This window comes from Biomphalaria glabrata, chromosome 14, assembly GCF_947242115.1.
Source record: "Biomphalaria glabrata chromosome 14, xgBioGlab47.1, whole genome shotgun sequence".
Classification (NCBI taxonomy): domain Eukaryota; kingdom Metazoa; phylum Mollusca; class Gastropoda; family Planorbidae; genus Biomphalaria; species Biomphalaria glabrata.
In genome coordinates this window covers 10,859,785-10,881,324 of record NC_074724.1, presented here as the reverse complement: position 1 = coordinate 10,881,324, position 21,540 = coordinate 10,859,785, and the positions used below count along the sequence as shown (strand labels likewise).

The window sequence follows — 21,540 nt, the reverse complement described above, 5'->3', positions numbered from 1 at the left end:
TTAGTGTATTCTTCTATTGCCTTCTATGTTATGGGGGGGGGGGGGGGTCGCGGCAGAGTGGGGGATAATAAAAAGAGTCCCCGAGCTTAAAAGGCTGAGAACCGCTGTACTATATGGACATGTAGAGGACACAGTAAGCTATCTAAAATACTTGTAAATTCGGCCCTAATTTTATATTTATTGCACATTAACGTGTTCATTATACTGGTGCGCATCTCTGGAAAAATCAAGAACTTTGTGAAGTTTAAAATGAATGCCATTGCATTGCACAAGTCTGGATCAAATCAAAGACTGGGTAAACATATCAATAGTACAGTTTCATGTGTGAATAAAGTACTGTTGAAATTCTTCATTGAAATGGATAACGTTAACTGTAAACGTCTTTAGCCATACAGTGTCATGTCATAGGTAGGTCTGAGATAGATCTAGATCTATAGAAGTGGATCCAGACGCGAGGTGACCACTTACTTTACTTTGAACTTATTAGACTTTAGAAACTACCTAGATCCTCCAGCGCTCTACGGGATACCATAGAAATCGGTCACCAGCAATGTCTGCAGCTCAGAGGCGTAGTGAGGGTTGGGCAACGGGGCACGATGCCCCAGGCGCTTCTCTCGGGGGGCGCCACACGCAGCATATATCTATGTATGATGAAAGAGGGGGGGGGGGTGTCGCCAATAAAGTTCATTGTCTTCGGAGCACGTTTTGTTCTGGACGCCTCTGCTGTAGCCTCTTCGCAACTGGTATCCACTGCACTAAGGTCCTCCTTGAAAGTGCGGCGTCAGGTTACACTAGGACGTATCTATTTTCTTTTTCCTTTTATCGGCCTCTAAAAAAAAGATTTAGATATTTTAGTAATGCAAATCTAGATCTAGATTCATTGTCTAGTGTTCTAGATCTAATTTAATTTAAAGTTTACAAATGTCACTTCCCGATAAAATAAGAATCTATTACTTTCGACGCGCATACAAAAGTGTTTGCTTTGATAATCAGAAACTTAAAGCTCTCTCTCGATTCATTAATTTCCCAGCTTGATTTGAGCAAATCATTTCAATAGTAAAGAAACATCAGTTTTATGAATTAGACTATGAAATAAGAAATATGTCGTATAGACCTACAGAATGGCTTAGGGTGGCTGCCTGGTCGTGCGGTTTGCGCGCTTGACTGTCGTTCGGATTTATCGACGGTCGAGGGTTGAAACCCTGCCCGCTCCCATCCCCCGTCGTCCTGCGGGAGGTTTGGACTAGGAAGTAAACTATCTTCAACTCTGAAGGAACATTCGAATTATGTAAAACATTTCACAAAACCAAACATTTTTACAGAATAATGCTACTATTATCCAGGACAACTCTATTTAGATCCAAAGTTTTAAACATGCGCATGATTGTACTTAGACGGACTACAGGCTTCAGTACTTTCAAGAAGAATATTAAGACCTACCTGTACAATACTTATCAGATTTGTTTTTAAATTTAGTCTCATTTAAAGAGCTTTAAGTCTACATTGTGTTTCCGAATATCGATATATGCATTAAATACGTTAAAAGTATCTCTTTAAATTAGTTGATTTTATTGCTAAACAGAGAATAGAGTGCAATAGTAAAGCCTGAAAATTTTCTTATAAAAGCATTGTTTTACATTTTACTTTGCAATTATATATAAACGATTCTCAACAGTGACCGCCTTTTAGATGACCGTAAGTGAAATTTAAAGCAAACTCTTATTGCCACAAGTAAACTATGCTAGGATCAAGTAAGGTAATAATTAAATATTTTTCTTTATAATTAACAATTATATGTGAACTCGTTCTTAAGATTATGTTCGCTGTTGACTTATGACTTATGCTCAATGTGTTAGATCTTGCTATGTCTTTTGCTTGTTTTGTAACGACTCTCTTTCAAAAGACTTCCTAAAGACTTAGGCATTGCCTAAAATTCAAGCAGGACGGCAAAGAATGGAAGAGGACAGCGTTTGAACATGTGACCATTGTAACGACAGTTCGAAAAGCATACCAAACGATCAGTCCGCCATCTTGGCCAGATTTAAGTGAGTGAAGGCCCCATGGAAAATGAAAAATGTAATAAAATTCCACGTATCAATAACAATCATAAAATGTAAAAGCCTGTCATATTTTAAAAGATTGAAAGCACTTGTTAATCTAGTGCAGTGGTTCCCAAACTTTTTTGTCTCGTAGACCCCTTGCCATGTTTTCCGGTTTTCGGTAGACCCCCTGCTTAACTATTATTTTAAATTTGTAAATGTAACAACTCAATTTTTTAAAACTGTTTTTAAACTGTATTTATGTGAATAAAAGTAAAACAAATTATCATGAAGCACACGTTAATTGGTATATATATACAAATTAAAACGAAGCAAAATAAAATTTAATAAGTTTTACATGAAAGTATGAAGCAAAAAAAGAAGAGTACAAAGCACATCAGTGGGAAGGATGGGCCTGATGCTTTGATACTAACATATCAATGTTGGGCTTCCATTTCGTTAGGCTTAATCTTCAATCTCCTCAGTTAGTGATGTCCAGTTTGTTTCTTGTATTGATTAGAAGATTGGTAACAGTGCTGAACCCTCTTTCTACAAGACAGGAAGATGGACAAGCAATTAGAAACTTTCTGACGATATTCCATAATATGAGATACGTATCGGGTATTTCTTTTGGAAGCCAAAAGAGATGATATCCTTTTTTAATTGTACTTTCAGTTCTTCATTAGTACTTATTCCTAGAAGTTCTTCTTGCAATGCTACATCATCCTCTTCTATAATATCAACATATGGATCGATAATCCACTGAGGTATTACCATATTCAGAATATCCTCAAATCTAATTTTAAAATCAGAATAAAGGGAATTCTAATGCACATAAATGGAAACGTCCTCCTCCTGACATTTTGTGTGTTCTAAATTTGGAAATTGGGAAAATTCGCCACGACCAATGTTTTGCTTCATTAATTTTATTCTTGCAAGATTATGGACTTTGTTTTGATCAAATTCAGGTTATCCCCTTGTAGCTGCAAGTTAACTTCATTAAATTTCTGAAATAAATCACAAATCCTCGGTAGCGTCCAACCATTGCAGGTGCTCCATCTGTTGCTACTGATATTCTATCTCCTAAAGGGATCTCTTTTTCTTTAAAGTAGTCCTTCAAAACTTTCAGTATTGATTCGCCTTTTGTCTCAATGGCCAAAGTTTTTGCAAATAGAAGTTCTTCGTGGATTTCTTGATCCATAATTAAACGAAAATATGCCAATAATAATGCTTCATTACTAGGCAAGGTTGACTCGTCCAGCTGTATAAGCTGTATAGAGAAAAATGTAGTTTGCAAATATTTACTCAAGAAGTTTTCAGTGTCATAACTCATTTCATCTATTCGTCTTTGAACTGTGTTGTTACTTAAAGGAATTATTTTAATGATATCAGAAGCAGGCTTGTGTAAAACAGTTTGTAAGACTTCTGCAACGGCAGGCAAAATCAATTTTTCACCTACAGTGTGAGGTTTTCCGGATTTTGCTATCAGTAAAGAAATATTGTAAGATGCTCGTAAACCATCATCTTCTCTTTGTGATGTCGAAGTGAACATTTTGTCCACTGTAGGTCTATTCTGAGATATATCTTTAAGTGTTTGAAAATACTTCAAGTCTTTATCGATTTTATCTGGGTGGCATCATTTCAGATGATTCTCCAGTTTAGATGGTTTCATGGCGTCATTACACAAAATTTTGTTACATAAAAGGCACATAGGTAATAGCTTGCTGGATGAGGAAGGAATGAAGCCAAATTTCAAATACTCAATACTATACTGTCTTCATTTCTTTCTAGATTCGACCATGTTAAATATCAGTTACCTGTAGACATAATTAGGATGTTTTAAAAAGTTATTAAAATAAAAACTTTCGATTCGCATAAGAGGATTTCACCAGGATTGAAAGTTAAAGAATTAGCTAAGGTAGGCGTACCAATAAAGTATCAAGGTAGGCGTACCAATAAAGTATCAAGGTAGGCGTACCAATAAAGTATCAAGGTAGGCGTAACAATAAAGTATCAAGGTAGGCGTACAAATAAAGTATCAAGGTAGGCGTACCAATAAAGTATCATGTGTGTTGGAAATAAAAGAAAATAAAAGTGAGGTTCTGCAGTTGTCAGTAAATAACTACCCCATCCATGAGAGCAGATGTATAGCATCGTATTATTCATTCTAAGAAATCAATGCACATAAAATAAAACTAATAACATCATAAAAAATATTTCTTTTATTATAGTGAAAAATAGTCCTAATAGGATAAGCATCAATGTTTTACCATGCTAACGTCTGCATTATTTTAAGTTTCAACATCACTGCCATGTATTGCAATCTGAACATAAAAAAATAAAATATACTTTATAAGATAGTAACGTTCAATGCTGTACCAAGATCATCGCCAACAAACAAAGCGCACACTTGGACAATTAGTCAAGGAAAAGAAAAACATTGATAGGTAAGCTATACATATTTTAAGCAAAAAACAACCACTTCTGTTTCATAGTTTGTGCAATATCCTACAAATTGTTTGCTCTTATAATGTATTGTAATGTGTAAGGCACAATTGTAAAACAAATTTCCTCACGGATAATACAGATTATTATACTATATTATTACTATTAACATTTTTTTAAAATAGAATCTTGAAGTCTTGAATAGGTTTACTCTACAGAGCTCAATAACCTTCAAATGCCACATTTAGTTGCATTCCACTCTCCAGTTGAACTAAATAATCACTATCTCTACCATCAGACTCAAACAGCTGGTAATCACTTACCACAATCCTTATTCTACAATAAAAACAATATTATAAAGTTTTATTGACATTTTATCTATTCAAATCTAATTATATCCACTCTGTTGTTCTCTTAGGTCAGAGTTAGTAAATGTTAAAAAAATTAAAAAAATTAGCAGTGCATTCGTCAACGAAACAATTAAAAATAGGCGATTGCAGGCATAGCCCGGTGACTATAATTGTGTAATGGTTTTAAATGGGATCCATTAGTGTAGACCCCCAAAAGCATCTCATAGACCCCCAATTTCTTTTTTAACTTCCGTGGACCCCCTGGAGGTCGTCGTAGACCCCTGGGGGTCCATATAGACCACTTTGGGAATCACTGATCTAGTGTAATGCTCCTTCTTTAAAAAAAATATTATTCAATAGGCACATTCTAGTAAAATAAAAAGTTTATTTTTGACTTTGTGGAGGGTAAGGCCCTGGGTTAACCTACTTCCATTAATCTGGAACCTATTTATATAATATTAGCACAATACAAGCAAACACAGCTTAACCACAACAGAGATGCTAACCTTAATATGGTTTTATTTATATAATATGAGCACAATACAAGCAAACACAGCTTAACCATAACAGAGATGCTAACCTTAATATGGCTTTATTTATATAATATGAGCACAATACAAGCAAACACAGCTTAACCATAACAGAGATGCTAACCTTAATATGGCTTTATTTATATAATATGAGCACAATACAAGCAAACACAGCTTAACCATAACAGAGATGCTAACCTTAATATGGCTTTATTTATATAAGAGCACAATACAAGCAAACACAGCTTAACCATAACAGAGATGCTAACCTTAATATGGCTTTATTTATATAATATGAGCACAATACAAGCAAACACAGCTTAACCATAACAGAGATGCTAACCTTAATATGGCTTTATTTATATAATATGAGCACAATACAAGCAAATACAGCTTAACCACAACAGAGATGCTAACCTTAATATGGCTTTATTTATATAATATGAGTGCAATACATGCAAACACAGCTTAACCACAACAGAGATGCTAAACTTAATATAGTTCCTTGTCTCGAAGGACAATGAATTCACGACAGTAACTGAGTAAAAAATCCCTAGTTTGAGTTGTTTCTTGAGTCAACGAAGAATCTAATGTGACTAAACGGCAATGTTTGCCTAAGTTTGTGGATGATCCTGCTTGAAGCTATTTAATAGCTTTCTTCCTCATTCTCTTTGTATGACTGGGTCATTCATTTTGCTTCCGGCGAGGTTCGTACTGGCAGGCAGAATCAGTGTCCATGTTGTCCGAAGTTACATGATTTCCTACAACCTGCTTTCTTTTGGTGCCTGGTAGTTCTCAGACCTCGCTAGCAGACATAGTAAGTAAAGAAGTTAAGTAAAGAAAAACAAAGTTTCCCTGTTGTACTTAATAATAACAATCCAATGTTACAGTCAAAGCTTTATTTCACTGAATGCTAAACAACTACATACATAGTAGAAATCACAATACTAAATATGAAATACGGTCAGTTCACAGGCGAACAAATGTAAACAAACACTAAGAGGTGACAATCCATGTAAGCAAATTTACGACATTCACCCCACTTTTAAATTGTATACATATAACACAACATCAGGTAGTCAAAGCAAATACAAAGATCAATAAAACATAAACATCTCAACACATCTGTAATACTGGTTAATAGCAAACTGTTTATCTAACACATTAGTCTATTTTACAGCAACTGTTTATCAAACACATTAGTCTGTTAAACCCTGTAGTTGGGTTTTGATTTTCTCTTTCTTAGGTTGTATCGGCAGTTAGGATTGGCACTATCAGTACTATCAGTAACGGTACTAACAACGTTACTTGGTGACTCGATGGTCGGAGTTTTGCGCTCTATGGGGCAGATGATGTCAAGGTCATCTTTTTCCGTTTCTGTAGGTTAGCCTTGAGAATATCTTAGGTCTGACTCCCTCGACAAGCTCAGCATTGTGGATGTAGCATCTGATATTGCGGCTTTCTTTCTCAACCTCTTGTCTATGACCGCTTCATTCCTTTTGCTCTCGCTCCAGTACTCACAGTCTCCAATCCGTCCGATCTTTCGCGGTTTCCTCCAGCATACTTTCATTGATGCCTTTAGTCCTCAGATCTTTCTTGCAGACATATCTGTAGGTTAGTCTTGTGCGTCCCTTGGGTCTGACTCCATAAGCTCAGCATATTCCTTAGGAATTATTCTCTCTGGCATGCGTATGACATGTCCGAACCAACGTAGTCATTTCTGTGTGAAAAGGACATAGATTCTGTACGTATTGGCCAGTTTCAAAACTTCCTGACTGGCAACACGATCCCTCCAGGAGATACACATTATGCGGCATCAGCATTTTTTTTTTCGGATATTAGCCTACTTGCCAACTTGCCAGCGCTTCTAAATCCCTGGAAATCTGAAATCTGATGCGGGAATTTATCTACCTGGGATCAACTCTGGCCAGCAATCTAGACATTGAGACGACTAAAAAGAATTGAACAATCTTCAGCAGCAAAGGTTACGAATCGTAAAATTAAAATTCTTGTCGGCTTTAGAAATATTCGAAAAAAAAGTTACTTAACCGTCAAAACTTTTAGACTTTCTAAATGTCGTATGTGGAGATTCCGGGACAGTAGCTCCGCCTGCCTTGTCCTATACCCTGCCCTCTCTTGTCTTATAGACTAATGTTGAAGTTACAATTGTTGAAAAATATCATTTTAAATCTCCATCTCTAATGGGTACCGGGCATTTAATGAGGAAACATTTAGGCAGTTGGTCGTTTTGCTTGCCTGACCCACCTTGTTAGCCTTAGGCAACAGAAAGATGATGACCTTTACATCACATCATCAGCCCCAAAGGTCGCAAGATCTGAAAGGGAAACTTTACTTTTTATATTTGATGTGATCATATTTATGTTCTTCTTGTATTCGTCCCTACAGTCTCTGCAATCTCTTAGTCTATACAACGCACAACTTAACAGATTGGAAAGGGAGAACAAGGTGTTGAAATATATCACCTTGTTCCTGCTGTTCCTAATGTTGACCTTACTAGCTGTGTCCTCCTTCTCGGCTTCCTGGACTATCACCTCAGCGGTGAGTGTACATTGCTTTATTTCATTCCAATTCATTTCCTGTAATAAGCTTTGATGATATGTTCACACACACTTTCACCTTTACTTCTACCTATAGCTTAGTCTGTTGGACCGTTGGGGCACCACACAAGATCTCTTGACTGTCTTGTCCCATTTCTGTCCTTCGCCTTGAAATCTCTTTCAATGACTGGCTCATCCAATCTTTTTTTTGTTGTTTTCCCATCGCTTTCTATGTCTGCCTTGCCTTCTTTTTTTTCCTTCTGTTATTGCTCCTTAAAGGAAGGTCTATGCTAGCCCCGCGGACCCTATGATATGCCCATAGTTTTAGTTTGAGGTTTTGTTTTTTAATAGTTATCAGGTCATCGCCAATCGTTGTAACAATTCTGTCTCTATTCAATTCTGTCTCTATTCAATTCTGTCTCTATTCAATTCTGTCTCTATTCAATTCTGTCTCTATTCAATTCTGTCTCTATTTTCTTCGTTTGTAGTGCTGTCTTTGCGTTTGATACCTATTATCTTTGTGTTGCATGTCACATCCTTTGCTAGTAGCCTTCGGTTTCGCTCTGCAGGCAGCAAGAATGTCATAACCAGGGAACACCCTTAAGCAATTTATATCCAGTATCCTAAAGATAAGGAGTCGCGGTGGCTGAGCTGTAACGCGCTTGGCTTCCGCACTGGGAGCCAGGTTTCGAATCTTGGTGAAGACTGGGATCTTTGTGCGCCTCTGAATCCACTCAGCTCTAATGTGTACCTGACATTAGTTGGGGAAAATTTAAGGCGATTCGTAGTTGTGCTGGCCACATGACACCCTCACAAAAATATATTACCTTTACATCATCTGCACAAAAGTCTGAAAGGGTAACTTTACTTTTTTTTATCCTAAAGTTAATTTTACAGGAGTTGCAGAAATGTTTAAACAAAGGCTCCATAGATATTAAATATAATCAGCAGTAATGAATTTGGTTACAGAAAAATGCCCAAACTTTCTTACGGGAAAAAAAATGTGTTCGAGTGATTTTGTTATGAACAAAAAATGTTTAAAGATATATAGAAAATGTAATTATGTTTCTGCTTTCCAATCTACAGGGCGGAACCGTCTACAAAACAGAAGGCATGTATTGGAGTTGTACCTTAAAATCGTGCGCTTATCAAAGTCGGCCGTCTGGTATTGCTCCCTAAGTTTAATTACACTATATATATATGTAATTATGTATGTATGACACATATGTATATATCTATTAATCTAAACCATACAACCTTAGCACACCGTTTCTTGCAAGTGCTAAAAGCCATGTCGTTCTAAAAGACCACTTGCAACAAAACGTCTTATATTGTTGTTTAAGCCACACAATTTCTATACGACTCCACAATTATAATCACTAATAACTATATTAAATAACTCAAGCAATCGCTTGAGAACCTCGATAAAACAAAAAAAAAGCAAGAAAATTGTTCCCCGAACAGAGGTAATTTAAAAATGTAATATTTGTAAACGGTTAAATGGTGTAACATTGAAGAATGCGAATGTCGTGTAATGCTGGGTTTGTGCTTCCTGGAGTACTCTTGACACGTGACAAACATATATACCACAAATTGACTTAAGTCCGTTTCAGCAGACAAATATAGAATTTATTTGAAACGATAATAATAATAATACTGCACTCCTTGTTAGTGCTACAAGTCAAGAAATAATAAACAATCCTATCTGCATAACAGAGGTATCAGAAGTATCCAATACGTTAAACTCTCCAGAGTATATTACAAATCACGTCCGCATCTCAGCGGGTAACACTGTACAGAATAATCCAGAATAATACTAGGAATACAATTACATGTCTCAAAAGACCACTGGCAACAACTGCCCACAAGTTACTATCTAACTGAAATTACTACTCAATTTTTCTAAGTCGCTACTGTCCGTTCCGGACCAAAAATATACTAGACTGCCTCGTACAGAGGATAACACTTCTTGACTTGACAGACTTGACTGAACTCCAAGTAAACTTTATTCATTCTACTTCCTGTTTTCTACATCTAGAATTGCACGTGTCTTTTAAACTCTTAACATGACGTGAACATTAAATCATGCAATGTCAACTAAGACTGTGACAAACCTACTGACCAAATATGAAAACATGAGGCAGCCACGAGCAAGTGTTCTATCCCTAAATGGTGAAGAAAATAATAGATACAGGGCCGGCCTTACGTATCGCGTTGCCCAATTTAATGTATGCTTGTGAGGCCCACTCTTCTAATTTCTTATATATATTATTTTACAATAACAACTATTAGTATTGATTAGATTATTATACCAACATTTTTTATACAACAAGCATAGGAAGCAGCTCAAACGCAATAGATGCCTGTGAATTAAATAATTTTATGTCCATCGTACGATAGGAGTACACTAAACATGTTGACCCTTTAAGTCCTACACCTTAAAGCCTTTGACAAGCGCCATGACTGACAGTGATAAGCATAGGTTAACTTGTAGGGTCCCTGTCAGGCGCGGGGCTCCATTGGAGCAATCGGTCAAATCAGCCTAAATCCAGCCCTTGCAGTATAAATCTAAATATTTCCCAGTTTTTCACTAAAATTCAGAAGAAAAAAAGCATATTAAAAGCTCTTTATCACGGCCAACAAAAAATAATTTTGCCTTTTACTGGAAACAAAATACTTAGAAAACATATGTTCCGGGAACTGATAATTGAAACTAGCGAAACATTGACGGTGTGTACCGTATAAGTCTCATTGCACCGAGGCGCCGTGTTGAGAACACTATTCTCTGACAACACGACAAGGAGGGCGGCAGTTCTCTGTAGAGCAGCCCTGCGTCCATACCGAGCCAACTCTTCACGCATACTAATTGTTTCACTCAAGCGGTCGTTTCTGTTGAGTACCTACGGAGAATGTTGACCTTATTCTTCAAAGCTTCAAATTTTATTTAAAGCACGAACAAAATACTGCTCCCCCTCGCCAGTGAATTGTAAAGTGAGTTGTCTGATCAGGAAATCGCTGCCCAGTTCATTTCAGAGATAGAGCTTCTGGCAGTGGCGTAGTTGGGGATATGGGGTCCCGGGGAGCTTGACATGTTATAGGGGGGGGGGGGGCTGCATTTTGACCTACGACCCCATCACATGAGATAATGGCGAAACGTTGAATGTTAAAAGAAATTTCGGAAACTCATTTGGGAGACCTCTCAAGTGGGGGCCTGGGGGGGATTTTCTATTTTGGACCCAACTGCCCCCATTCTAGCTACTCCACTGGCTTCTGGTCTCAATCCTCCCATCTTTATAATAAGAACGTCGAAGAAGAAAAGAATGAGCAGAGAATTACAACCAAAAGCATTCAATAATCTATACTATATTAATTGATATTCAATCGTTCATCACTTATAAAGTATGTTGCAAGAACGGTGCTAGTAATTCAATGACCATTCCGTTGAACTATAAGAAATAAGTAATCTAAAAATAATGCTGTTTTTTTTTTAAATAATATCTCTATTCAAGTCACTCCTTCAGGGAAACTGGAATCTCTCCGCTGATCTCAAAAACGCCTCTAACGATTTTCCTAGAAATTAAACAGTTGATGTGTGTGCTGAGAAAATTACTAGCTTGTTGGCCACACGGGGAAAACTCTAGCTTGAACGTTATAATTTTTCAAAGTAAAAAAATAAATAAGTGTAAATTTAGCTGGAGACTTAGTTTAGTTTTATATGGTTGAAAGGGTGCTAATGCAAGCCATTTTCAGACAAATTGCACCAATTAGCTCTTATTTCCCTTAGATACTCTTTGTTAAAAAAAAAAAAGAAATCTTTTTTCTTTTGCTTGTTTCAAAGGCTGGCATGAAACTGTCCGTTATTTAGTCTACCTGATGTGGATGCTTTTGTTGGGGACACTGACTCTAAGCATCTGTTCTTTATTTATCATCATCTTTCGAGTGACCACGATATTCGCATTTCTCTACATGATTACAGGTAACAAGAAAAAAAAAGCAACTATTAACAAGCAAAATATAAAAAATCCCTTTAAAAAAAAAAATCAAATCAAATTAAAAGGTTATAAAAGGGAAAGAATTCCGCACGTACTATATCTCTCAATATTGTAGAAGTTATTTCCCTTTTTCTATATCAAAGAAAATAATTAGTTGACAATAATAATTAACAAAATAACAAAAAGAGTTATTGTGCTTCAATTTTTTATATTTTACAAAGCTTATATCAACTCACTCTGTCCGTCTGGTAAAAAGTTTGTACTGTTTTTTTATCCCAATCTCTGATCAAGCTGAAATTCCGCACAATTATTTCATTTCCCTCAGAACGTAACAATCAATTTAAGAAATTAACCAATTAGTTAATTAACTATTGTTAATAAATTTTTATTTGGTGTCTAAAAAAAGGAAATAAATTGTTCTTAACTCAAGTGGTGGTATACGCTGAATTAGTCCAAAAGACTAAATCAAAACCCAAAAGAAAAATCTTACTCTGGAATAAATGCAACCTAACACAACAACAACAAGCTTCATTAAACTTTCAACAAACATTCTTATCAGAAAAAGACTTTAACCAACAAGCAGGTGACCTCTGAAATTACATAAAAAACTATCTTAAAAACATCATAGAAAATCATATACCAACTACATACACTAGAAACGAAATAAATAAATGCTGGTTTAATAATGTTCATATGTAACTTTGTAAACAGAAGGAAAACCTATATAGAAAATTAAAAGAAACTAAGTCATGGAAATCCCATATTGATGAAACTATGAAAAAATCAAACAAAGCATTAGGGTTTATTAAAAGAAATTTATATAAATCAAATAAGAACATAAAACTATAATGTTATTTAACCTTGGTTAGGCCAATAATAGAATATAAATTCTCTGTTTGGACCCCTCAACTCAAGAAAAAATTAAGAAACTGGAACAGACACAAAATAGAGCAGTGAGATTCATAGCAAACAAATATTCACATTTAACTAGAGTAACACCTTTAGTAAATGCAAAAACAAAATTTAATAAAATACCCAGAAAGACACAAAAATAAAGGCACATTCCTCGTTCCATATGCTAGGACTAAGCGTCATGCATTCAGTCATGCATATTAAGCAATGACCTAAATTCTGCCAAGTCACTGGTTTTCCTGGCTAGCTCAGGCAACCCATTCCATGCTCTAATAGCACTAGGGAAAAAGGAGAATTTGTACACATTTGTCCTAGCATATGGGACAAGGAGTGTACCTTTATCTTTATGTCTTTCTGAGTATTTTATTAGATTTTGTTTTTGTATTTGAAGATTATGGTTCAGTGTTTTATGTATAATTGCTACTTTACTTTTGAGTCTTCTGTCCTGAAGACTTTCTAGATTTAGTGATTTTACTAAAGGTGTTACTCTAGTCAAATGTGAATATTCGTTTGTTATGAATCTCACTGCTCTATTTTGTGTCTGTTCCAGTTTCTTAATGTTTTCTTGAGTTGAGGGGTCCCAAACAGAGGATGCATATTCTATTATTGGCCTATTGGCCTAACCAAGGTTAAATAACATTTTAGTTTTATGTTCTTATTAGATTTATAGAATTTTCTTTTAATAAACCCTAATGCTTTGTTTGGTCCTTTGATAGTTTTATCAATATGGGGATTCCATGACAGTTTTTCATTTATTATAACACCTAGGTATTTTGCGTTTTTAATCTGTGTTACTGGTCTACCATGAATAAGATAAGTGGAATTAATTTGTTTTAGTTTTTTTTGTTACTCTTAACAACTGACATTTTTCTGGGTGGAAAGACATGCTCCAATTTGATTCCCATTTCTGTAATTCATCTAATTCTCTTTGTAATATATCTGTGTCTTGTGTTGTTTTATTGTTCTATATATTATGCAATCGTCTGCAAATAATCTGACTTTTGTTCCTGAACTAATGCAATTTTGTAAATTTAAATACGGGATATTTAAGGCACCTATGAGTCCACCCATCTCTGATGGATACCTGGCATTAGTTGGTGAATAAATAAAGAAGGTTGGTCGATGTGATGGCCAAATGACACCCTCGTCAACAATGGGACATAGACACAAAATCTGAAAAGGGTTCTTTTCCTTTTTTTTTTCAACAGGAAAAAAAGTATTGCCTACAGTTTTGAAAAATAAAAACTTTTTTTGCTGTACATGTTCTACTAATAATATATGTCTACTTCATCACATTAAGTATATTTCTTGTTTACTTGAAAAAAAAAACAAATAATAAACAAAGCAAAAAAAAAAAAATTTTGTTAATATTTTCTCAAACTGTTATTTCATAAATGCTGCAGCCTTTTTTGGCTTTTTGGTCCTCATTATATACCCTGTCGGAGTGAGTCCTATCGGTAAAGATAATCTAAATGAAACTTGGTAAGTTTTTTTTTTTAGTAGAATTAATATTTATAGATTTAACACCATTTTATTTTATCTAAACGTATTGATATTTTACACTAAAACTAATCTAATGTACCCAGAAGCATAGTGGGCTAAACGTGCGCCCGATGCAAGGTACAGTATTCCTCCCCCCTTCCTTTCCATTCATTTTCCATGAACACAGAAATATAGGCTGCGTGTGGCGCCCCCCCCCCCCCATGAGGCTGGAGCCCGGGGCATCGTGCTTACTAGCTCCCCCCTCCCCACTACGCCTCTGATTGTACCTTAACCAGTTTATTTTCTCTTCATTCTTATCGTCTTCTTTCGTCTAGAGCTATTTCATTGATTTGTTTCACTTTCTTATAGTCTTCTTTCGTCTAGAGCAGTGGTTCCCAAACTTTTTTGTCTCGTAGACCCCTTGCCATGTTTTCTGGTTATCGGTAGACCCCCTGCTTAACTTTCAAATTTTTGCAAATTCAACATTTTTTTAAAAACTAATTTCTATCTGTAGAAAAAGTAAAGTTCCCCTCAGACCTTGTGGTCTATAGAGCAGATGATGTAAAGGTCATCTGTTTCTATGGCCTACGATAATCGAGGGTGTCATGTGGCCAGCAGGGCAGCACAACGACCAACAGCCTTTACTTTCCCCAACTAATGTCAGGTACCCATTAGAGCTGGGTGGCCTCAGAGGCGCCCAAAAAGATCCCGAAATTAAAAATCCAAGTCTTCAACAGGATTCAAACTCGGGACCCTCGGTTCAGAAACCAAGCACTTTACCGCTCAGCCAAAACGCCTCCTAATTTCTATCTGTAGAGAGTTGAAAAGTGAAAAAGTAATTTAAAGCTACATATTAGAGATTTTAGAGATCTCTCTTTTTTATTGATAAAATTCAAAACCAATGAAAATAGCAATATGTATTGCTGGAATCTCCAAACACAATGGCCTTAAGTATCATTGTAAGAGTTTTCTCAAAGAGCAGTTTCTCGTGTATTTGTTGACGTTTCACGAGTTGCTCAAATATTGTGTCCGCGCGAAGATGTTATCACTATCGGGAGAAAGAGCGAAGGCGAGTGACTGTCGTCTAAACCAGTAAGCTTCGAGCATGAAGGGCTCATTAGTCTTGGCTGGCTACCCACCTAGCAGAAGTAAAACTGAATTCAAAACTCTCCTGTCTTGCAACTCAAACATGGGAAAGGTTTTGTGGGTTAACCTGAGGAAAAATAAGGAGCCGGCGACCATAATGCAGTTAGCAGCACACACCACTACATCCTGTCAGAACCTTGTTGATGTCTAAGAGCTGAGCCGAAGGCTCTTCGAGCTCTAAGTTTGAAAAAAAACCTGCTTGGACGCCAAACAGTAAAAAAAAACAAACCTGTGTGAACACACAGTTCTGTTTGGGAGAGACCCTAGACAATGCCTATGTAAGGCATTGCTGTTTACCGATGCGTTCGGCCCCCGACACGTGGACTAGAGACACGGCCGAAGGCCGGGAATGCACCGGGGACTTCTGCCATTTTCCTTCAATGTACCAAGCTAACTGTGCGGGATCCGCCATTTATGTAACGGTCCCTTTGAGGAACAGCGCATGGATTGGTGACGTGTTTGTGGGGACTTTGTTACAACCCCGCCCGTGCAAGGGGTGGACTCTCGTCTACCCGTGGGCATCCCCACGGGAGTCCTGTGTTGCTACCCATTTCGCCTAGCCACTTCCTCAAATGGCCGTTTCCACGCGGGCGCCACGATGAGGCAGGGCAGCGTGCCCGCGAAAAACCTGTCAGAACCTGTAACGCTGCTGAGCCCAAACGTATATATGTAGTTTGCAAAGAATTACATATGAAGCTTTTAATTTTATAACTCATGCCACCGAAGCAACCTTGGACTGTATTGTTGCTTAAAGAAATTCTTTTAATAATATCAGATGTGGGTTTGTGTAAAACAGGTTTTAAAACTACAACGGCCGATAAAAATCAATGTTTTACCTATGGTGTTTTCCGCATTTTGCCATAAATAAGTAAATTTCCCCTTTCAGACATTGTGATGATGTTATGGTAATCTGTTTCTTTGGCCAACGGTTAACGAGCAGGGTGTCATGTGGGCAGAACAACGACCAACTGCCTTTACTTTTACTAACATAATTCAGGTACCCATTAGAGATGGGTGGACTCAGGGGAGCCCCGAAAATCCTGAAATTCAAAATTCACAGAGATTCGAACCCAGGACCCCAATTACGGAAGCCAAGCGCTTAACCACTACCACCACACCCTTATTTTGCTTTAAGTGAACAGATATTGTAAGACTCATAAACCACCATCTTCTCTACATGATGTTGAATAGAGATTTTGTGGGTCTATTCGGAACTTTATCTTTGAATGTTCAAAAGTTTTTCAAATCTATATCTTTTTATCTAGGTGATATTGTCGCAGATGATCCTCAAGCGTAATTAGTTTTATATCGTCATAAAAAAGGCAATCGGTAACCGCTTGGTTGACAAGGAAAGAATGAACAATTTTATATAATCAACGCTAGACTGTCTACATTTCTTTTTGTTAAACATTATTTACATGAAGACAAAATTAAGTTATTTTAATAAGTATTGAAATTAAATACAACAAATTTTCGTTTGAATAGCAGGATAAATATTTAAGTGATTAACTAAGTTACAAATTATATATAGTGTGAAGAATTACATTAATGGGATGTAAAAATTAAAGTTACGACCTGCTTATATGAAATCTATTATCATAGACCCCCTTGGACATCTCATGGACCCCCAATTTGTTTTTTCACTTTCGTAGTCCCCTTGAAAGTCTTCGTAGACCCCTTGGGGGTCTATATAGACCACTTTGGGAATCACTGGCTAGAGCTATTTCATTTATTTGTTTCACTTTCTTATAGTCTTCGTTTAAAAAAGTAATTACACATAATGATAATAATTGTAAATAGAAGGATATTGTCTTCTGTAGTCAAAATGGGAAAAACTAAACATGGGTATAAATTCTGAAAAATATGTATGCAAGTTTTTAAATATTTTAGACACCGTAATGGAAAACTACGGAGGCACGGTGGCTACACCATAAATCACAATGTCTGAAAGTGTGACCTTTTCTTTATTTCACTTATAACTAAATTAGATTTAGTAAAGTAACTCATTTGTGTTGTTTTTATAAATATAATAAATATTGAATATATTACAGTAAATAATTACAGTTTTTAACAAACATAAAATGTCATTTAAGATCAAGAATGTAAGTTAATGTCCGTGAATTTACATTCTCATATGGTACTCAATAGGCTATCGTCTTATCATCTCTTATCAGATATCTTTCCTTGTGTCTTTCTGACATTAGGTTTTGATTTGTATTTGAAGATTATTGTTCAGTGTTTTATGTCTGATTGCTACTTTAGTTTTAGGTCTTCTATCCTGAAGGGTCTCTCAATGTAATGATTCTACTAACTTCCCCTGACTTGCCCCGCACAGGTTTGGCTACGGTTACTACACCTTTCTGGCAAGCATCGTTGTCATGATCATCCTGTCGCTGATGTGTTTTGAGATGATCCCAGACACGTACCCTGGATTGTAAACAGTAGGTCAGACGAAAGAGCATAACGAGATTCGAACCTGTGTAATTCCATCTCATGTCCATCCCTGAAATGAGTTTGTTTGTGGGTTGTTTTTTTTTTTATTTCGAGGGAAAAACTTGTATCCATGTTCGGTGTTCGTTCAGGCTAGAAACCAATCAAAGCAGCATCCAAAACGGGGCAAAGCTTTAATATAAATGTTGTGTTGTCAGTCTGTCATGTTTACATTTTTTAAATGAAGAAAACGTTTTCAAATTCTATTTCCCCAGGCTTGTACTTTGCCAAATTTAGTCATCTAGAATTAAACCTTTTTTTTTAAATATTATGCAAGCCATATTTAAAACAATGCTTATAAAGTAAATGTATTAGGCAATGGAGGATGCATGGTGCATTGCTATAAAAATAGAATATAATAATTTTTTTAACATTCACATTTTATTAATTAAAATAGTATTATAAAATACACATACTACTTTGTATGTGTTTTCTGTTGTATCAGCCACCAACAGTTATCTGAAAATGTGTTGTTTTTTTTCTTGTGAAAAGTGCATTTTTATATTAATTAATTTCTTGAAACAAAACTTAATTGGCAGTGGGTCATGTTATTTATTAATCATACGATTTCTTGAGTACGAGATTCCAGGAAAGTCCAGCAAAACGTTTATGCTAGGCCAAGGACTACTCAGCTATTTCGTGGTACTCGGGTTGAAACTATCACTAGAGGAAGTAATTAGGTGAAATGAGTGGCAACACAAGACTCCTGTTAAAGTGTTTAAGGGAGTACTTGGGCTTTCTCATTGCATAGTGCAGAGTTATAAAGGAGCTTCCACGACCGTGTCGATAATCCAGCGCCTTTCCTCAAGAGACAGTCACAGTAAGGCGAGTCCTACACGGTTTGCTTGGTAAAACATAGGAAAATGGCGGGGATTCCAGGTGTGCGCGGCCTTTAGACATGTATTCTAGTACATGCGCCAAGCAGCGCCAGGAGTGCCAGACACATTGGAAATAGCAGTGTGTTATATAGTCCTTGACTTGGACTTCTTCTAGGCAAAACAGTTTGTTTGTTCAATCAGGCTTTCAAGCCTAGAGTTCCAAGAGCCTTCTTTTCTTTTGACAATCTCACGTTTCGGCAAATCGCATGCCAGTGTTGGCATGTCTTAATTACTTTTAGCTTACTTATTTCTGTCTTTACACTACTAAATTACGAAACGATAATCACATGTACTTTACTTAGATTTGTGATCCTTAGAAAGGGTTAGAGCTAATTGAATAATTTCTACCCTTCCTTCTTTTTTGTACCTCATACTCACCCTCTATCACTTTCACTTCACACACTCTCTATCTCTCTCTCTCTCTCTCTCACACACACTCTTTTTCACTATTTCTCACACACTCTCTTTTTCACTATCTCTCACACACTCAATCCTTTTCTTTTTTTCTATCTCTCTCTCTCTCACTGTCTTATTTTCTCATTCTCTCTATCATTCTCTCTCTCTCTCTCTCTCTCACACTTCCTTTACTATTTTAACTGTGAATAGACCTTGTTTTTTAATAACTTAACTAAATAAAATTTAGCACTTGCGGTATGAAGGGAGAGTGACCTTTTAGGTACTAAAGGGCAAGACATGGCCTAAAGTGTGCCGATGTGCCAAAAAACTCAAAACTCAAACTCTCTCTCTCTCTCTCTCTTCCTATCTCCGTCATGACCCCAAAGGTGTTACAATGCACCCATTTATATAATATGAGTGTGTGTACTTTTACATCCCTGGCCTACTATATGTTAGCTTAAAGAACCAAATGTCAATGTCATTCATCGCCTCTATCCATTGAATGTATGTTTGAGATATCAAATTTAAATTATCATATCCACAAGCTGCAGCAATGGGAAAACTTGGTTTAGTTTCGGGTTGAGACGAGTTGAGTGTCACGTGTTAATGTTTGAAGTGACTTCAACTGAGACAGTAGGCCTGAACACTGACCTGCAACGTCGCAACCTGTGGGCTGCTCAAACCAATAGCTTGCTGCCACGTCACAGGTCTGTACGACGTGGCAGCGAGCTATTGGTCTCGACTGCCTACAGGCTGAGACGTTTGAGTTGAGGCGTTCTTTAACGAATGGTAACGCTCTAACGCGATCACTGAAAGGCAAGCTGCTTTAAAAATCCAATTGTGAAGGTAGAGTAGATTATGAGATAAAATGTAAACATTAAAGAATATAAGAGTATTAACTCTTTCTCTGATGATTGACGACACCATCCTTGATTGGACCTCATTAAATTAAATTAATGTTTAATTTTATAAACTTTATTTTGTGTTTTATAAAAAGAGCAAGCGTTCCCCTTTTATTCTATACAAATAAAACATTTTCTGATATTGAATCTTAATCATAACAGGGTAGTGAAATAGTAATTAACAAAATGAAGAATTCCGTCGAAACGTGGAAAAATAATTACGGAGAGATAGAGTTAACTATCTTGAAATGTAGCTATAATCGTCTCTCGTTAAAGCAGTCCAACGTTGTAAGATATTGGCCCTATCCATTTCAAAACATCTTTAACTTCAAAATCTTCGATGAACAAGAATTAACCTTTTTTTTTCTTCAACAGAAACTAGTATACTTTATTTGTTATAGCTTGTGTTGTGATATGTTTGTCAACCGAAAGAAAACTACATGGCGCGAATTTGAAAGAGAATCGTACAAGAAACTAATGATTGTATACACTTATATAACGTTTTTATTTTACGTCTGAAAACTATATTGTATCGTCTGTTTTTCGATACTTCTTGGTTATGGCTACAATCTTTAAAATTAAAGTCATAGATGTAAGAAATATAATGCTAAAATTACGAGAATGCAAAGAAATTCTCTGAAGAATGAGATTATGTTGATTCCAATTAATAAAAATGATTTATTAAAATTTAGATAAAAACACATTCTCTTTAGTTTTATCATTGAAAGTTATTTGACAAAGATTCACATTATTTATAAGCTGACAAGGGAAATGCTGTTTATATAATTAGAAGAGTTGACAATTGGAAAATGCCAGCGTGTACTTAAGTGTAGGTGAGTATGCACCTATCCAAATCATAACTGATGGTGTAGTTATTTCTCAGTTATATTCATGACCCAAAAATGTTTCCTTTCCATTTTAATCAAATGTTTATCTTAGAATTAGGGTTAATGTTTATTATGACCTCTAAGGAATCAAGTGAATTCCGTATGAGACTCTTTGTATGTAAGTGTATTTTTTACAACACAAGAGCCTTTATTTAATTTCTTGATTTTTGACGGTGTAGATGAAAAACAAATGTTTGTAACTTGACCAACATTATGGCTACTGGTTGTGTGGTAGGCCCTATTCTCTGTCTGGGCAATCGTTCGCTGGTCTTGACGGTTTCGGGTTGGAACGCTGACGGCTGACTTCCCCCGTCATTCTGCGGGAGGTTTTGGGCTAGGATGTAATTATCTTCAGAAACTGAAGGAACATCCGAAACATGTAAAACTATTTACAAAACAGTAAAATTAAAATATTTTCAAGATGTATCTGACTGACCACTCATATCCTCTCAGCTGTGTCTGAAATACTGCATAATCTAATTGTTAGAATTGTATCAGAGTAACTACAGCCCAACAAAACCAATACTCTGTAC

The 21,540-nt window shown here is 36.2% G+C and overlaps 1 protein-coding gene across 4 annotated transcripts; it reads left to right on the top strand.

Annotated features, from left to right (window-relative positions):
- The first annotated feature begins 237 nt into the window (after positions 1-237).
- On the top strand, positions 238-20,818 carry LOC106051329 (uncharacterized). 4 transcript variants are annotated; one of them, XM_056011437.1, is made up of 8 exons: positions 238-408; positions 1,676-1,756; positions 7,771-7,923; positions 9,009-9,087; positions 11,761-11,898; positions 14,230-14,308; positions 17,790-17,895; positions 20,496-20,818. In XM_056011437.1, the coding sequence occupies exons 2-7, from the start codon at positions 1,739-1,741 to the stop codon at positions 17,890-17,892; spliced, it is 570 nt and encodes a 189-aa protein (XP_055867412.1). In that variant the 5' UTR covers positions 238-408; positions 1,676-1,738; the 3' UTR covers positions 17,893-17,895; positions 20,496-20,818. The 4 variants fall into 4 exon arrangements, with proteins under 4 accessions (XP_055867412.1, XP_055867411.1, XP_055867413.1 ...); XM_056011436.1 differs by having other exon boundaries at positions 17,790-17,899; XM_056011438.1 differs by lacking the exon at positions 20,496-20,818 and adding an exon at positions 4,397-4,486 and having other exon boundaries at positions 17,790-20,358.
- Positions 20,819-21,540: the final 722 nt, after the last annotated feature.